This window comes from Ranitomeya imitator, chromosome 9 (genome assembly GCF_032444005.1).
Source record: "Ranitomeya imitator isolate aRanImi1 chromosome 9, aRanImi1.pri, whole genome shotgun sequence".
In the NCBI taxonomy this organism is placed as follows: Eukaryota; Metazoa; Chordata; class Amphibia; order Anura; family Dendrobatidae; genus Ranitomeya; species Ranitomeya imitator.
The window spans coordinates 16,300,260-16,315,097 of NC_091290.1; the positions used below are offsets into that span (position 1 = coordinate 16,300,260).

The 14,838-nt window shown below is 40.0% G+C and overlaps 1 protein-coding gene across 7 annotated transcripts in view; it reads right to left on the reverse strand.

Annotated features, from left to right (window-relative positions):
* Positions 1 to 8,772: 8,772 nt before the first annotated feature.
* The window catches only part of LRRC4C (leucine rich repeat containing 4C), a 988,240-nt gene continuing 982,174 nt past the window's right edge, over positions 8,773 to 14,838 (reverse strand). For all 7 annotated transcript variants that reach the window (XM_069740438.1, XM_069740440.1, XM_069740441.1 and 4 more), the window contains one exon: positions 8,773 to 10,920. In XM_069740438.1, the coding sequence (XP_069596539.1) occupies positions 8,959 to 10,878 (1,920 nt within the window). In that variant the 5' untranslated portion in view covers positions 10,879 to 10,920 and the 3' untranslated portion in view covers positions 8,773 to 8,958. The remainder of the gene's footprint in view (positions 10,921 to 14,838) is intronic.

Below are 14,838 nucleotides of genomic sequence, written 5' to 3' on the forward strand. Positions count from 1 at the left end.
AAGATATATTGCCTAAATACTACTAATAATAAAAATAATAATTATTATAATATGAAAAATAATAGTAGGAATAAAAATCTAAATTAGTATGGATAATATTAAAACATTAATATTATTGCAATCAAAAAGGTATGAAAGATGTAATGATGAAAATAACTTATGAAAATATCATGATGAAAACAACATTCTAAATAGTTGATCAAATGTAAATATTTTTAGCTAAAATTTCAAATGGGTGATAAAAATTTCAATGAAAAAATGAAAATGATAATAAATAGCGGAATACATTCTATAAAGATGCAATGGATCAAACTCATTTATCATTGTAAATGTAACTAACTTAAAGGGAACCTGTCACCTGAATTTGGCGGGACAGGTTCCCTTTAAGGAGGATGTCCACTACAACTACAGTGTTGACCTATTCCCAGAAAGAGTGTCGCACCCCCACTGATAAGATATTGATGACCTGACCAGTCCTTAGGATAGATCATCGATAATAAAGTAGTGGACAATCTCTTTAAATATAAATATATAAAAAATAATAATAATAATTCATAAAAATATAATTCCTAAATGAAGAGTGTGTGTGTTAACCTAAAAAATTGTACTTGTATTTTATAGGAAAATGATATAATAAACTAATGACATTTTTTATTATTATAATTAAAATTAGCGCTGATGTTGTTCATTGCATATTTTTTTAACAGTTTTCATTAATTATTAAATGTCACTGTTTCAAAAACCTGTGCGTAAAATAATAGTGCAAATATTAAGAAAATGTTAAATAGAATGTTTAATCAAATGAAAGAAACTAGGCAATATATATTTTGAGAGAAACTTATTTTCTTATGGGATGCATAGTCCCATCTACTATATCTCCAACTCAGGATTCACTGTGAAAAACGACTAAAATTTGTCTTGTTCAACAAGAGGATGGACAGCAAGCTTATTAAGGTCCTAGACTACAGCTGCCTATTGAAGTCTGTGGAGATGACAGTGGAGGAGTAGGGAAGAAAAGACTGAGAAAACAAGCTAAGGGGCGCAGATAGAAGTTCTGTTTTGCAGCAAGTGTTTTAGCTCACATAGAGCTGGATTTACAGCTACACTGCTCTGTACAGCTGCATAATATCCCCCATGATGCTGCAGATTCTGAACATAGAATCATAGAATGTTAAAGTTGGAAGGGACCTCTTGGGTCATCGTGTCCAACCCCCTGCTCAATGCAGGATTCATTAAACAATCTCAGATAGATGTCTGTCCAGCCTCTGTTTGAAGGCTTCCATTGAAGGAGAACTCACCACCTCTCATGGTCGTCTGTTCCATTTGATCACCCTCAATGTCAAAAAAAGTTTTTTTCTAATATCTAATCTGTATCTTCCCCCTTTCAGTTTCATTCCATTGCTTCTCGTGTTTCCATGTGCAAATGAGAATAATGATGATCCCTCTACACACTGACAGCCCTTCAGATATTTGTAGACAGCTATTAAGTCTCCTCTTAGTCTTCTTTTTTTGCAAGCTAAACGTTCCCAGATCCTTTAACCGTTCTTCGTAGGACTTACTTTGTAGTCCGCTCACCATAGTGGTCGCTCTTCTCTGAACTTGCTCCAGTTTGTCAATGTCTTTTTTAAAATGTGGTGCCCAGAACTGGACACAGTATTCCAGGTGAGTCCGGATGAAGGAGGCGTAGAGGGAGATAATTACTTCACGTGAACCATGTTTGCCTTTTTTGCTGCTGCATCACACTGTTGACTCATGTGCAGCCTGTGATCTATTAGTATACCCAAGTCTTTTTCACACGTGCTGTTGCTTAGTTATATTCCTCCCATTCTGGCTTTTTTTGCCCAGATGTAGAAGCTTTCCAGTTCTACCTGTTAAATACCACTTCATTAGTCTATTAGTCGCTGCTACATAAACACAGGAGAGTGGGAATCCCTCACGTCTGTGTATTATGTAAAGATAGGAGAGCAGGAATCTTTAATGTCTGTGCGTCATGGGTATAGGAGACATCAGCAGTAGTGATGAGCGAGTATACTCGTTGCTCGGGTTTTCCTGAGCACTCTCGGGTGATCTCCGAGTATTTATGACTGCTCGAAGATTTATTTTTTGTCAACGCAGCTGCATGATTTACAGCTACTAGCCATCCTGAGTACATGTGGGGGTTGCCTGGTTGCTAGGGAATCCCCACATGTATTCAAGCTGTCTATCAGCTGTCAATCATGCAGCTGAGGCAATGAAAACGAAATCTCCGAGCAGTCACAAATACTCGAAGATCATTCGAGCATGCTCGGGAAAACTCGAGCAACGAGTACACTCGCTCATCACTAATCAGCAGCCAATGTATATGCAGTAGTTCAGAAACAAATGATGGGAAATCGTTGGAAAATGCAAGATACGTCATATAATGGCCAAAAATAGTTATTTCTCGTATAGGCACAATAGATCATTCTTGAATCTTATTTTTAATTATATTATTTTCTAAAATAATAATAATTATTCATAATAATTTTGCCACTCAACTACCATGCCATTTTTTCCCACATTCATTGTCAAAATAGCTAAAAATGCTGCATTTTTATATGTAAAGAAAATGCAGAAGTCATTTTAATATATGTGAAAAATTCTGTGGAAAACCCAAAAAGCAAAAAAAAAACACAAAAGAAAAGCTGTGAGCTTTCATATGTAACCTTAGGCTGATGGTAAGTATTCGTGCCTCCCCGAGAAGTTATTGATGTGTTTCCTGGAAATCAGTCTTTGTTCTCTCAAGTAATAAAGTTGTTTGCAGCGGAATTCAACATGATGATGATTATAAGGGAAAAGAAAAAAAAAATCCCAGAATGAGCGGAGGGGAAGGGTTTTCTTGTCGGGCTTCGGAGAACCTTTGTAGTTTGGAGCTGGGGTTATAAAAGAAGACAAAATAGATGCGACAATTTTTTTCTTTTTCTTTTTGATCTTTGAGAATAAATTTGTGCCAACATCATACTGGAAATGATCTAGAAAACAGATGAAAATAGACCCACTGATCCGAAACACGTCATAGCGCAGAATAAAGTATAGTCCTACAGGGACCGAGCTGACAGTCATCATCAATAATTAGAGAATTGGTGTTCTCCGTAATAAACAGGTATTCAATAATGCAACTGTACGTCTCAAAATAGAAATTGCATCATCACGAAGGAAAGTCGCGGAATTATGGAAATCCCAAGAGCAATAGATATATTAATGATGTGCAAATGACAACATCAAGTATGAGCACCATACGCAAAAATCTTACCACCTCTACTGGAAGCTCCCTTAGTAATTGCCGACCAGTGTTGTGCAATGGGAGACAAGATGCTGCAGACCATGGTAGCACGGGTAGACCATGCAGGATGCTCAGGACAACATGTGGCGAGTTGCTGTTCTGTTGGAAAACAGCTTTGAAGAACCTTCAAATAAATGTAACACTGAGCTGTAATGAAGATTAAAGGAGTAATGCAATTATGCAACCTCATGTCATAATTCCGAGAGTAGGACTGGCGTGACGTTCCCTTGTGAACGCCTCTTCATGCCATTGACCACATGATCTCCAGACCTATCTCCGGCTATTATTGCATCCAATATTCATCAGTGAAGAGGAGAGACCTCCTATCCAGACTCCATTGCTCTACACCATGATAGGCTTTGAGAGTGGTGGGGTAAGATCAATTAACACCAACACCTGGACTTCTGGCTCGTGGCCCCATGTTGTGCCAACTTCTGATAGTTTGTGCTTTACACTTGATAACTGACATCTAATTTTACTTGCAGCAAAGAATGGATTAATCCAAAGTGTCCTAGATGCCATGTTTCTAAATTAAAATGCCAGTCCAAATTTTGCCCGTGCTACTGTGAGTATCCTGTGTGGCCTAAACGTCCTCCCATGGCTGCAGCTTCTCCAGACTTGCCTCCATTGAGCACATCGGGGACATCTTTGGTCAGTGACTACACATGACCTACCAGCAGCGGATCTTAATGATTTGCGTAAGTGCATTCTTCAAAAGAACCTTCCTGAAACGACCATTAATGACCTCAGTAATAGCAGCCGAGGCTGGAGGTGCCGGGATTTCGGAACGTGGCTCAATCTCCAAACTGAGTAAATTGCAAATTTTGTGTCCATTTTTTCATAATTTGCAGATCAGTCTCCATCCAGTGATTTCCACCATTCCACAACTTTTCCTTCTTGGTGGTGTAATTTCATTGTTGAGGAGTATAGATTCAAAAACATTTACATTACCAAAATGTTCCAACTCTCTGATTTCAACTGAGCTCCACTCAATGGTTTTATCTGAGTGCAAGGAATTTATTTTCCCGCTTGAGGGATTTTTTGGCCACAGTGTCTGTCTGAGGTTCCTGGTCTTTGTATCTCAGTTTTATATTTCTGATAAGCTTGACCAATAGTGCTTTGACTACAAGGACCTGGAGGCCATGTTGGCGTCTATACTGCCGAAAAACAACGTTTCCGCTCTGCCATTACTTCCTGCTTTTCACTTATTGGCTAAGGCTGCAGTTCTTTGTCCAATCCTGGAAGCAATCTACAAATAATATGATGCAATTCTAAGAGTTTTTCTGCTTCATTTCAGATAATTTTGTGAATAAGAGCTTCAGCTAAGACATACTGTCAGATAAGGAGAGATCATTTTGGCAACTTTTGCTGCACAGCAAAGTAAATTTCGCAGTTATTGTTACTTTTGTGTTGTTAGGGACCTATACCATGTAGAGCACATTGGAAAACACAAAGTAATCAAGTGTAAGAATTAATTTTCTAGGTATGTTACATGACCCTAATTATCCATTTTACTATCTATGGAATTTCGGCCTGGACTTTAGTTTAAGAGTTACCCCTTTTAAAGAGGTTGTCTAGGAATATATATTGATGTCCTATTAGACTATTGGGGTTCTAGGCAACAAACCAGTTTTGGAGGTATCAAATCGATCTAATATTTATGACTTTTTGTAAGAATCAACGTCAAACTCTTGGATAACCTCAATAATAGATAGATCGGAAGAGCTGCCCAAGTAACTTGTCTTCACCTTGCATCAAAACCCTAAGATATAATGTATTATGTAGGACTAGACATCAATGGGTTTGTAGAGGTTACGCCACTGAAGGTTTTTTTTGACAAAAGCTGCATTTTTCTTTTGAGACCATATATCAAGCATCAAGGACATGATGATTGATGGAGGATGGTATAGCTGTAAATATATATGGATCTATACGGGAGTCTGCTTTGACTTCTGTGTTCAGTGAAGAAAAACCTGGAAAGGACAAAGTGCAATCGAGACTTATCTGGGTATACCGATGGCGCTCACCTGGTAGGGATATATGCACACAACCACTGAGAAGGCTTCGGGCTGCTGTAGACCTTGGAGGAGAACTAAGAAACAAAACTGGAGGAAATAGATTGACCTGCGCTGCTGTGGGATGCAGAATCCAAATGTACGTGGATAATTCGACACCGCGTTTCGAAGTTAACAACTTCTTCATCAGGACAAAACCGGTGGTAGCAACAATCAGCACAAACAGATACAAATAGATAAAGTGATCAAGTAAAAGGTGAGGAAGTATTGATCAGGTGAGTATATGACGGTGGTGCAACATTTAACCTGGAGGTGAAGAATTGTATTTTATATGTTACAGGTGTAATAAATAATATTATGCAAGATGTGACAATCTGAAGTACAAGGAGGTCATTGTAGATGACAGTGAATGTTATATTGGATAAATGGGTAATAAGTAAAAAGAATAAATGTAGTAAAATAAATGGAATCGGACCTGTCTATGAATGTTCTTTAAAGGTATAGACGTAAATAGTGATTAGTGAGTATACTCGTTGCTCAGGTCGTCTCCGAGTATTTATTAGTGCTCGGAGATTTAGTTTTCGTCGCCGCAGTTGCATGATTTACGGCTCCTAGACAGGCTGAATACATGTGAGGAATGCCTGCTTGTTAGGGAATTTCCCACATGTATTCAGGCTGTCCAGCAGTCGTAAATCATGCAGCTGAGGCAACGAAAACTAAATCTCCGAGCAATAACAAATACTCAGAGGTCAACCGAGCGTGCTTGGGAAAACCTGAAAAACGAGTACACTCGCTCATCACTAGAAGTAAATGATTGATGGTAGGAGCCACACAATGGTTGGGGTTTACTTGTTATGGAGAACTAAAAGAAGTGACATATGGGTATACAATGGTAATCATTTAGTGAACATAACATAATCAAAATTAATGGTTATAAGTAGAGATGGGTGAACCCGAGTAGAAATGTTCTGCGTTCATACCGGACAGTCAGTGTTTGGATATGAGCGCCGAACATTGACTTTCCCCTGATGTCCGGTGCAGTGTTCAGGGAAAGGAGAGACAGAGTCCATTATGTTTAATATTGTTAGGATTCTGGTGGAAGTTTGGGTACTGTTCTGGTACTTAAGCCGATCTTTCTCAAAAGTCCTCCGGGTCAGGTACCAGAACCCAAACTTCCGGCAGTCCGCCCATAAATAGTTATAAGTCTGTAGATATCAATGAGACGTAAATACATGTGAATACATATGAGCGCACCTAAAGACCTGGTGAATATAATGAAAACAAATATAATGGGGGAAGAAAGAATAGAACTGAAATGTTCACTTCAGATGGATGCGGTGAGACTCATGACGGCATGTTCAGAGCCGATGATTCAGTGTAAATGTAACATAAAAAGGAAGGAATATGGCCAGTCCTGACCGGGGGGATTTCCATTCCCATCGAAGACTCTGTTCTAACTCACCACCTCTATGTGAGTGCATCTTTCTCGTGTTCTTGGCTATTTTTTAGGAACGACAATATCAGAACCTCGCTATGTTAATCCTTTCACCATTTGTCATGGAGCCATAGAAGATCTGGCCATATTCTTTCTTCGAAACGCGTTGAAGAACAATCCGCAAACAATTGGATTCGGCATCTCTCATCCTTCTTCGATGGCATAGGAGGATAACCCAATTTTTTCCAGTTTTGTTTCTTGACTTCTTTGTTAGTTCTGCCAGGACTGCTTCTCCGTGTGAATCAGTACAATTGGCTCTTACCTTTACCCATATTTTTTGTCAGGGAAAAATTGAAAGTGAATAAAACCAAAAATAAAACACAAAACCAACATAGTTCAGAGTATACACCAACAACCATAGTAAATAGTTGAAGAGCTTCAGTATAGATATATATATTATCCTTCCTATGACCACAGTGAGTAACTCTGTAAAGTGCCATTAAAACCTAGATATAAATGTAGAAAAACAGTTATAACCTTGATTGTAAACTTCTATGGACTCTACCAAGTTAATTTACATTGTGTTTAGATGACATATCCCATAGAGACAAATCTGTCCTTACCTTGGCTCTTGACTCAACATGAAAAATGCAAAATAATCAGTAATTTTTTTTCTTATTCGGTCACGAGATGCTTATGCTAAATGTGCCTCTATCTGGCCTCCCATTGGTTGTGATGTGAATTGCAGCCATTTCTAGAGTTCTTCCACCATGTTACACTGTAGGTTTGAATTTGTTTTGCAAGAGAGAGAATTCTTAACGGAATCTCAACACAAATTAGGGTCAACACGTTGGAATATTATGTAACTGACGCTATCACACCCATTTAATGGTTAACCGCTAATTAATTCTATATTTATTTTTAATTAATAGTAAATATGAAAATAAGAAACGTTATAGCTTATTAAAGAAATCTACTTCTTTTCTCCTCTTGGACTGATCATTCATTCTCAATTATCTCAATTCTGTCTATAATGAATATAGATTTCCCCTTTACTGAGACGGGAAGTGGCAGTTGATGCTCAAAAAGTTCAATGGCGCCTGCAGCAGAATGTCATTGGCTGCCTGTAGCTCCTCCCACTTCCTTTCCCCTCCCTTCTCCATTGAACTTTAAAAGCACTAACTGTTATCTCTGCAATAGAAAAATCATGATTAAGAGCTAGTGCAGCTCAAAACGCTTCGACCGTTGCACTAACATGTTTTTTTTTTTATCGACAATTAAATGTGACGTTTTAATGAATTTTGATTTTCCACTTTTTTTTCACAATAGAGAAAAATCCATTTTAGCTCAATATGGATTCTCCATGACTCGAGAGCAAACGATGAAGAAGCGGAATTCTCTGATAAGATATGTTACAAAGATACTTATTTTCATGTGTGCCTTTGATTTATTAAATAAAAATTAAAAAAAATTTCTATTAACCCTTTGCTCTTTTATAAAATAAATGACCTTAAGAAGCTTGCCCAAGTATAGAAAACATTTCTCGTTTTATTCATAACCTTCTTTAAGTGTTCGAGCTACAAATTTGGCTCATTCCCGAGCTGCGTAAATGATTATAGATTCTTTACATGTCAGTTTGTTTTTTTTTGTATACCTTTATATTTTCTCAAAAGAATATAAATTCTGCAAAATATGGAATAGGTTATTACAAGGAGAATAAAAAATAATTACTCTCTAGCTTCTTCTTGTGAATCTACCGGTTGATGACGAGTCATTCCCTGTAAACCATTTCCAATATCAGACAGAGAATCTCTTGCGAAGGATTCCCCTGTTGGCAAGGATTTAGAAAAACAAAACCATAAACCAATTTAAGCCTTCAGCGCGCAATAAAAAAAAAAATCCCATAACAGATTTGACAAAAAAAAAAAAAAAAAATCTCTACAATTAGGTCATCCCGATGGAATTTAGGTTGGAAAATATGAGAACTTGGGTATCTGGAGGAATACACAGGATTTCATTGGTTTTAGATCACAATAGAATTTTTAATAAATAAATTTCTTTGTTTTTTTTTTTTTATTATTTCTTTTTTTTTTATGTAAAGACACTTTTTATTGGAAACAGTAGATTTAGCCCAGTCATTTTCGTTCCTTTTTTTTAATATAAATTGTCTGTTTTTGCTCTTAGTCTGTTGCGCTGTGGATTTTTTTTTAGATCTGAGTCTCCTGTACATTGTCTTTAGAGCTTGCGCGAATCAATAAAGGTTCATGCACAGAACTGTGTATTGAATTTATTGTGTTCACTGTTGTCGTGTGATTAAAAGGAGACTTATAAGAGTTATAGTGGTTTAGATGCTCGTGTTCTATTGCGGGCATAGGCAAGTGACTCTCGATAGGCGTATCTGCTGTGAGTTCGTCATCCACGTTTATAATCTCAACAGTCCGCGTCGGAGCGTGATGATTCTTCCTATGGTGCTGCTTCCTCATTTTGTAGAAAATAACCAACATGACAGCTGCCATTAGGGTGATGGCTACAAAACAGCCAATAATAATTTTGGTGGTCTTCATAACCTCGTCAATCCCTGGCATTCCACTGTTTGCATCTGTAACTGGGATGGTATAGGGCTTCTCTGTGGATCTTGTGCTCTGTGGCATGAGCGAGGTGGTTGCATTTGTGGTTTCCCAGTCAATGACTGGTGTAGGACCCACATGATGTTCCGTGGTCCTCGCCTCATCCTGAGATGGTTCCATAGTCTCTACAGTGACGGTGGAAAAGTATGTGTAACCAGTATCGGTCGCAGTCACATTCAGCGTCGCTGAGGCAGTGGTGTTCCCTGCTGAGTTACTCACTATGCATGTATACAATCCTGTATCCCGCACTGTCACATTAGTAAAGTTTAAAGTGCCATCATTAAGCACCGAAATACGCACTTTGTAAGCTCCATGGGTCATGATTGATCCATTCGGAGTAATCCAACTAACATAAGTCAATGACGTAGACGCCCGACATTTGAGTTCAGCAGCCATTCCTTCGGTAACATTCAGATCAGCAGGCGGCTCCACAATCACAGGGGCGTAACAAGTAAAATAATTCTGGTCCAACTCCGCAATGTGAGTTCCTTTTAAACTGGGGGGAGTAGCACAACGAGCACAACACGTACTGCCGGTCGTCACTATCTCCTTCAACCACCAACTGAGCCAAAGTATGTCACAGTTGCAGTTCCAAGGATTGTGGTGCAACTGAATCCGTTGCAAATTATGGAGAGGTGTAAAAAGATCGTGAGGCAGTAAAGTTAGGTTATTATGTGCCAAATTAAGCTCCACGAGAGACTGAAGGTCATCGAACGCATTCCTTTCAATTACCTGAATTTGGGAATGCATAATCCAAAGTTTTTGCAAATGGGTCAACCCTTGAAATGACCCTGGCCTAAGAACTGAAAGGTGATTCCCAGAAAGATCTAGCTCGTCGAGTTTTACAAGAGGGGTAAGATTGGGGATTTCTCTTAGGTTGCACATCCCAAGGTTCAAATACTTAAGGTTGGAAAGCCCTTCAAATGCTCCTTCTGAGATATAGGATAATCTTTTCATTTCCCCCAAATCCAATCTACGTAGTGAAGGGATGCGGTTAAAAGCATACGATGGAATGCTTTCTATAGGATTGTTCCTCAGCCAAAGTTCTTTCAGTTTGGACAAATATTCAAAAGCTCCATTTGGAATGGTGGTCAGACGATTGTCAAACAGTTCCAATGTGTTTAGGTTTGCCAAGCCATTGAAGGCCCCGATTTCAATCGTCCTAATGTGATTCCTACTCAACTGTAAAACTTCTAAGTGTCTTAAGTGTTTAAAACTGTCCACCTTGATTATTTGGATCTGGTTTTCATGAAGGTTCAGCTGTCTTGTGTTGGTGGATATACCATCTGGAACTTCACGTAGGTTCCTCCGCGTGCAAATCACCTTGCTGAACTGGTTACTGCAGGAGCATACAGATGGACAGGTCTGAGCCCTAACCAAGCCGGCCACCACGAGAAGCTGAAGAGCCAACAGCACAATAAAAAGGGGGTCAAATAAGGCCCTGTTGAACCTAGGACCTATCATCATCTGCTGTGGATGTAATGTCATCTTGTTCAACATTCATACTTTGTGTGTGTTTGGTCCTTCTGGAGTTCCAGTATTCTGAAAGAAAAAAGAGAAATATCGAAAATGAATGACCGTTTTTGGCGCAAAATACAGTTTTCACATGTGCACAAAATTTGGTTACATAAGTCGTAATAGCTTTATGGAAAAAGCATTAGAAATTGTAAGTTGGACTCCATCTCAGGAGCCTAAAAGAACATATTGTCAGGCACCTTAAACTGCATCTATTATTAAGGTATTAGTATTGCATTGCCGCTGGACTGGAGTTCTGAAAACCGCTTCTTACCTGGACCCTGGCATGGTGGGATGTGTGTTTGAAGCTGCAGAAATTAGTTGAGATCAGAAAAGGTGTCAGGGTTTCGGGTACATAGAAGTCAGTTCTCAGGTCTCCTGCCCAGCAACCATGGACAACTGACAAGGCGGCTGGACCAATGTCTTGCAAATTGGTTTCCTCATCTCTAATTATAGGGTTTCTTTATTTGAACTTTTCACACCAGAGTTCATGATGTTTTAGCATTGCACATTTATTTTTTTTTTAATTCTTAGTAATGTCAAAATGTCTGCTCTTACAATGTAACGCACCTCTCACAACTTCTAGCGGCATTTCACAGCACTTAGGGGAGTGCCTAATTAACATTTATTAAGCATCATTTACATATACATCATTCAATTTATTTATGTGCAAATTTTCCATATAGAAACTGTTCTTCCTTTTGGAACCCTGTAGATAAATGTCCAATGGTCCTACTGGTAGATCCAGCTCCTCCTCCATGCATTGCCTCCACACTGTTATGTACAACATCAGCGATAACATTCAGTTGTCCTAAGACATGAAGCATAAAAATCTCAACCATGCATGCAACCTGGGGAGGAAAATGTTCCGTGCTCAGGTCCATCATCTAAAGGGCCCAACAAAAATCAGCTCATGCCCGGGATCCATGTATTATGTAGCTGCTTTACAGAAAATGTGTGATCTCTTGGTCATATCATCTAGACAAAATGTGGGCAAAGTGCGGCTCATGGGGAACACGTGGATCTCTGCTGCTCTGGTCCGGCTCACGGACTGACACAGCCAAAGGGCTTTTTGCAGTGGTGTCCTGCACAATGCGACTGCCCTCCACCCGGAATCTCACTTTCACTGGTATCTGTATCCCCAGGATATGGATACCAGAGAAATCAATGATGTAACAGGGAGCAGACAGCCCTCTCTCATCCATTATTGAGCCTGTGCATTGCAAAGTGCAGCAGAAATTATTACATCACTAAAGTGGTGCCTGCTGTGCTTCAGTACACTCCGCAGGCCAAAACTGCAGGAGCAAGAGATGAGGAGAGTAGTTGGTTTTTTTACATCTTACTGCACATGGGGGCTGTGTGGAAGACATCATACTGTGTGTGGGGGTTGTTTGGGGATATCATTCTGCATGGAGGATGTGTGAGGGATATTGAACTATGAAAGGGGGGGATGTGGTCACACAATAATGTATAAAAGGGTTGTGTGTAAACATAATTTTGCATGGGGCTGTGTGGGGACATAATACTGTTTGAGGGGCTGTGTGAGGGACATGAATCTGCATATTGGGCTGTTTGTGAACATAATTCTGCATGGGGGCTGTATGAAGACTTAATAATGTGCAAGGGGGCTGTGTAGGGACATAATACTATGTAAGGGGACTGTGTGGGTACATAATACTGTGTAAGGGGACTGTGTGGGGACATACTACTGTGTAAGGGGGCTGTGTGGAAACATAATACTGTGTAAGGGGACTGTGTGGAGACAATACTGGGTAAGGGGACTATGTGGGGACATAATACTGTGTAAGGGGACTGTGTGGGGACATACTACTGTGTAAGGAGACTGTGTTGAGACATAATACTGTGTAAGGGGGCTGAGTGGAGACATAATACTGTGTAAGGGGACTGTGTGGGGACATAATACTGTGTAAGGGGTCTATGCGAGGACATAATTCTGTGTAAGGGGACTGTGTGGAGACAATACTGTGTAAGGGGACTGTGTGGGGACATAATACTGTGTAAGGAGACTGTGTGGGGACATAATACTGTGTAAGGGGACTGTGTGGGGACATACGACTGTGTAAGGGGGCTGTGTGGAAACATAATACTGTGTAAGGGGACTGTGTGGAGACAATACTGTGTAAGGGGACTATGTGGGGACATAATACTGTGTAAGGGGACTGTGTGGGGACATACTACTGTGTAAGGGGGCTGTGTGGAAACATAATACTGTGTAAGGGGACTGTGTGGGGACATAATACTGTGTAAGGGAACTGTGTGGGGACATAATACTGTGTAAGGGGGCTGTGTGGAAACATAATACTGTGTAAGGGGGCTGTGTGGAAACATAATACTGTGTAAGGGGACTGTGTGGAGACAATACTGTGTAAGGGGACTGTGAGGGGACATAATACTGTGTAAGGGGGCTGTGTGGAAACATAATACTGTGTAAGGGGGCTGTGTGGGGACATAATACAGTGTATCCTCACCCACCCCCTGCAGACTGTGAGCCCTCGCGGGCAGGGTCCTCCCTCCTTATGTACTCGTGTGCCTTGTTATCTGCTCATGTTTAATGTATTTGTCTATATTTGCCCCGTATTCACATGTAAAGCGCCATGGAATAAATGGCGCTATAAAAATGTATAATAATAATAATAATAATAATAATAAGGGGGCTGTGTGGGGACATAATACAGTGTAAGGGGGCTGTGTGGAGGCCCAATACTGTGTAAGGGGCTTTGCAGGGTCGTAATACTGTGTAAGTGGCTGTGTGGAGACATAATACTGTGTAAATGACTTCGTGGGGAGATCATACTGTTTGAGTGGACATCTGACTTTTTTAGGGACTGTGTGGTGGCATTATACTATGTGGGGGCATCATACTGTGTAAAGGAGCTGTGTGGGACACAATACTGTGTGAGGGGGCTGTGTGGGGACATAATACTACATAAGTGGGCTGTGTGGGGACATACTACTGTGTAAGGGGGCTGTGTGGAAACATAATACAGTGTAAGGGGACTGTGTGGAGACAATACTGTGTAAGGGGACTATGTGGGGACATAATACTGTGTAAGGGGACTGTGTGGGGACATACTACTGTGTAAGGGGGCTGTGTGGAAACATAATACTGTGTAAGGGGACTGTGTGGGGACATAATACTGTGTAGGGGCTTTCTGAATACATAATACTGTGTAGGGGGCTTTGTGGAGAGATCATAGTGTGTGGGGGGCATCATACTGTGTCGGAAGCTGTATGATTTACTGCTATATATAAACTTTATAAAAAGCAGTGACTTATACGGTGTTGATTCGCTGCCTTATCATAACAAGTCACCGTACTTAATTCTGCCCAACATTAAGTGATAAAAATTCATATGAAACAATAACAATAAGCAGAATAAATGTCGACCAGACGGTGCGACCCTTCACAACACTCACAGTCAAACATGTGGCCTCTCGGAAAAATTAATTGCCCACCCATGATCTAGGCCAACGGATTATCGCCGAATTATGTGGTCGCTGCCTATTGAAGGGGTCGGGATAACCCTTTAATTACAGAAAACAAGTGATATAATTCAATTTTTTGATTAAAAGAAGTATCTACATATCAGCACTCAGAAAACACAATGTTAATGGAAGCTAGAAATGGTCCGTTAAACGCAGAGACTCGTTTCCGGAGAAGGATTCTTGTCGATTTCTGAATCGTTCCTTCTGCTTACACCGTCCAGAATGGGTTTCTACAACCTTTTCCTGCTGATTCATTCTAACCCACAGCCCTGGGTTCATCTCCAATCCGCAGCTCACTGCAAGGTCCCTTTTTTTCTGTAGAGATTAATGAAATTTCCTATGAATCAGACATAAGCGAAGACTTAAACCAGCTGAAAGCACATTCATAACCCGGAGCCGTGCGATGCATAATGCATGCGTGCGGTATAACAAAATGCGT